This window comes from Cynara cardunculus, assembly GCF_001531365.2.
Source record: "Cynara cardunculus var. scolymus isolate 2C chromosome LG 15, CcrdV1, whole genome shotgun sequence".
NCBI classification, from domain to species: Eukaryota; Viridiplantae; Streptophyta; class Magnoliopsida; order Asterales; family Asteraceae; genus Cynara; species Cynara cardunculus.
The window spans coordinates 14,333,787-14,338,869 of record NC_037542.1 but is presented as its reverse complement, the minus strand read 5'-3'; the positions used below and the strand labels follow the sequence as shown (position 1 = coordinate 14,338,869).

The following is a 5,083-nucleotide window of genomic DNA, read 5'->3' as shown; positions in this document are numbered from 1 at the left end:
CAATATATATATATATATATATGTCATCCTTTTTGTGTGTATCATAAATGAGATCATAAATAAACACACCTCCCAATCGTATATACAATATGATTATATGAAAATGTACAAATATTAAAACAACATATGATTATGTATAGATCATCATTAGACGGATGCATTTTGCATCCACATACTAAAATATGAAAATATAATAAGAATAACCTAAATGTACATACAATATTGTAATAAGGACGAAAAATATAAATTAAAGTCAATAAAAAAATAAAGAAATAAACATCATTATTTCTTGCCTTCAATTTTTTTTTTTATTATTTATTTAGTTCCAATATTTGTCAATTTTAAATATTTTAGTTTTCTAAAACAATATTTTTTTAGTCTAAATATCGCCCTAGATTATGCAAGAAGTAGTGAGTGGTGTTTAAATTACGATATCTCTCTCTCACACACACACACACATATATATATATATATATATAATTAAATAGATGACCCAAATTTGTTGTGACATTAATTGGTATGTTGTAGAGAGAGAGAAAAAGAAATATGGAAGAGATATATGGCCAATGATTAAAGAAACATAAAGACAATTGAGTTGGGAAGTTAAAATAGGATATCTCTTATCTCTTCTTTGGATTCCTCCTGCTTTTTGGTCCCTTCACTTGGATCTCTCTTACCTACTATTAGATAACACACATTTATACACCTATATATACATACATACATATATATATATATATATATATATAGAAAGAGAGAGAGAGAGATATATTAAATTATATTTCTCTCGCGTCCAATCTTATGTCTTAAAGAACATCCTGTTTCATTCTTTTTGTTTCTTGGTCCATTTCTTGAATCAAATTAAAACCAAGATCCTTTCATAACATATCATGCACAACCCTCATCATAGGTGCCAACCCTCTTTGCCATGCTTCCATTGCCACCCCACTACTTACATCAGACTGGTACATATATATATATATACATCCTCTCTTTCCCTCTATCTAGGCTACACTTTAATATGTTATATATATATATATATATGCATATGTATATATACGTATAGTAAAGTATATAGTAGCTAGTTGATGGAGGTGAATTGGATATAATATAAGAATTATATATATATGCGTAGGTTCAACATCTTATAGAGAGGTGTCTGCTGCTGCAAATGGACCGAGATGAATGCATAAGAGTCCTCGCCAAACATGTCTGCATTCACCCCATCATCACGCTTACAGGTTTAATTTCTTTCCTTACATACCACTCTCTCTCCATGTATATATATACACATTCCCAACCAAAGGGTTTAACAAAAATTTCTACACTTACAGTAATTATGTGTTTGTATATATGGATATGGGGTTATATATATATGCACGTACACAGGTGAAAAGAAACGATAAATGCATGCTTCGTGTTTGTGTCTGTGTGTATATATTTAGGGTATCGGATGTTCTTAGAGTAACTAAACAAATAACAATGAGTTCCACTTGAAGTGTGTGTAGAGTAATATATACGTAATCTTTCATTTGTCTAAAAAGTAAAGAGACCGTTTTCATGAATATAATCGTGTCAGGTGTATGGCAGAATATGTAGCTTATTTTTGACTAGTTAATAAGTAATAATCATATTAACGAGGTCATGGTTTTGTTCATTGATTGGTTCTCCGTTGCCATATATGTATTTGATGTAGATGGTTGGATATATATATGCGAAAGAATCATGTGAGAAAAAAAGCTAAGATGAGAATCTTAAGAAGAGATCTTCCCCATTGATCACTTTTAATCTTATGTACACTCATGAATGAGTTTTAAAAGGGAATTGATCTGATGCATCGCTTTAGTGTTGATTTTTTATTAGGATTGATCTAAAGGTGAAGATTTTTTCTTATCTTTTTCACCATAATTAACATGTCTTTTTACCGGGACCCAACCCTGTGTATGTATGTATGTATGTATGTATGTATGTATGTACGTATGCATGCATGCATGTATGCATGTATCTATATAGATGAACGATCAAATGCAAATCATCCATATTTGTACAAACCGTGCAAACTATCCTTATCCGTCGATTTCATTGTTTGATCTTATGAATTTTTTCATGAAATTTGTTTCATATAATACTTATGAAATTTTAATAAAATTGTTTCATATATTTCTTTAAAATTAATATAATAAAAATGATAATATACATGATTAATATCTTCCACAATAAAAATGATTAATTAACCTCTTATAATTACAAAAAAAATAAACAAAATAAAAATTATGACTGGTTGCATGAGGTTTATACGATTAATATAAATAACGTTCTTTGCAAAGTAAAACCTTATATTATATATATATATATATATATATATATATATATATATATATATACTAGTTTATAAATTCATTTAAGATGGTTGTACCTACCTACGTCCCTATATTCATTAAAAATTTTAAACTTCTTTTATTCCTTTTAATCAGAATTTATTGTACTTCTGGTTAATATATATAGATAATCAAATAAAAATCTCTTATATTATGATAAATATGAGAATTATTATCCTAAGATATATATTGTTTTTTGCATGATCTTATATCTAAGACTAGAAATTGGTATATGACCGGGACAGACGGACCCAAATGATGGCACGTGTTACTGTTTTGTTCCTCTATCATAGTGTAAACAATTATAGAGTGAAAAGTGTCAGTGTATCAATTGGTTGTGTGTTACTATATATATTTTCAAACTACAATGAGAATACAAGTTTTCTTTGGTAGAGTTGATCTGTAAAACTTTTTTTTCACCCTCAGACCCAAGTTTGAATCATGTTTTTGTCATTTTCTTAGTTTTTACCTTTTAATTTCAAAATTATTTTGCTTTAGAAAGAAATTTGCAATAAAAGACTTAACACAAAACTCACAAATGAAAAACAATAAACTAATCAACAAATTAATGATAATCTTGTGAAAAATATCCTTATATTTGTTTCTTATAATCAAATTATTGTGACATCATTTAAAAAAAAAATTCTAGATCCATCTCTGTTATATGGATATATATATATATATATATATATATATCTGTTCCTGAGTATGTCTGTTTCAAATGTATTATTAATCAACGCATTTTGGAATTGATGCACAGTGTGGAGGGGACTACAGAAAGAAAATACAGAATTCTTTCAAGCATATTTCCATGCCCCTTCTCGAAGACCTTTCATGAGTAAGTTTTCCGGGGAGTATATAAAGCGATAATGTTTTTATTTTTGAATAAAATATAAATTTGAAAAAATAACATAATATAATTTTTGATTTAATGATATAATTATTTAAGTTTAAGAACGAAGCAATTTATTTTTGGTATAATAATATAATTTTTATAAAGATAATAACTAAGATTCAGCTAGAACTCAATGATTATCATAATTATATTTTAGATTTTTTATAATTAAAATGGGATGTTTATTATGTATTTAATTATGTTTATCTGCAGTTAATTACACGCATTCAATCATAAAGCTTTAATAGGTTTTAGTTATGTACAATCTACTTGTAATCTTGAATTTTAAGTAATATGTATCAATAAACAGTACTTTATGCATAAAAATGATTTTTAAGAGTTTTTGTTGCCTTAATATATACTAGAAGGATACTCGAGTTATGCAGTGAGATAAATCTCAATTTTAATGTTTAGTTTTTATTTTGTCTCTATCTATATGATGCGATTTTATATGGTTTTGAGAAAACGGTAATTTTTTATCATTTAATGAAATATAAATTTGAAGTTTACAATAAAATCTAAAAAAAATAAATCGATATTAGTATCAAATTAACTATATAATAGTTCTCGTTTTTTTTTTGTGTAACTTCTTTAATTCAATTTTTTATTATAATATAATTTTAATTTAATAACAAAGTAATTTATTTTTGGTTTAATAATATAACTTTTTATAAAAATAATAACTAAACATTCTGTTAGAATTCAATAATGATTATCTCAATTATATTTTAGTTTTTTTATATTTAAAATAAATATTTATCTTGTATTTGATTATGCTTATCTGCAATTAGATACACGAATTTAAATAGAGCTTTAATAATTTGTACTTACATAAAATTACTTGTAATCTTGAATTTTAAATAATATGCATCAATAAACATTACTTCATGCATAAAAAATGGTTTTTAAATTCTTTTTGTAACCCTTTTAGTTTACTATTTTTCAGGATACGTGCATAAAGCACCAAGGTTTGGGAGAAGGAACCATTTACGACGTTGATTAGATGGGTTATATGTATACACATAAGGGTGTTCTCTTAAATTATCATAACTTAACCAAGTATGACCAACCAAATCGTTAAATTGTGAGGTTCTCATGGTTTAATTTCTTGAAATCGTCAACCAATAACAGAGTGAAACGTGTCATTTTGTCAATAACGAATTCATTTGGTGATTTAGGTGGTCATTTTTATATAGATATGAAAAACACAGTCATTTTCTCGTTTTTTTATTATGGTCATTTAATGAATGATCAGATGAAAAAAGACGGTCAACTTACGAGAAGGCGAAAATCAATCTTATCTACCTGTTTGCTAGAATTTACTTCAATGTTTTTTTATGTTTGGATTAGTTATTGATTATTTATTTTGGGTTATAATCTTGATTCATATCTAATAACTAATAAATTTACCTATTTGTTTATTAATTAGCACACAATATTACAATATATTTGTAACATTCATTTTGGGCGTTAAACCAAAATCGGATTTATAGGACGTCTAAAGTGTTTAAATGTCATAATAGAATGTTTTATATGACTTAAATTTATACGACCAAATAATAGAACGTCCTATTTAAAAGTGGTATGATAAGTTTCATAGGATACTTATGTTTACAGGATACTTTTTCAAATAGTGTTATATGAAAAGTTAATACAACATTTTATTTAAAGAATGTGCTAAAAAAACTTGTTACGAAGCTCAAAAGCATGCTATAAACATAGTATAAGGGGTTGTTTACCAAACGCTTACTTGGGTAAATGCTTACCAAGTCACATTACCTTACCGGAAGAATATGGTAAGGACCAAGAA

At 26.5% G+C, this 5,083-nt stretch overlaps 1 protein-coding gene across 1 annotated transcript; it reads left to right on the top strand.

The window, feature by feature from the left end:
• The first annotated feature begins 738 nt into the window (after positions 1–738).
• On the top strand, positions 739–4,619 carry LOC112528097. Its single transcript, XM_025139020.1, has 4 exons — positions 739–965; positions 1,136–1,241; positions 3,139–3,216; positions 4,220–4,619. Exons 1-4 carry the CDS (start codon positions 891–893, stop codon positions 4,270–4,272), a joined length of 312 nt encoding a protein of 103 aa, XP_024994788.1. The 5' UTR covers positions 739–890; the 3' UTR covers positions 4,273–4,619.
• The last annotated feature ends 464 nt before the right edge of the window (positions 4,620–5,083 follow it).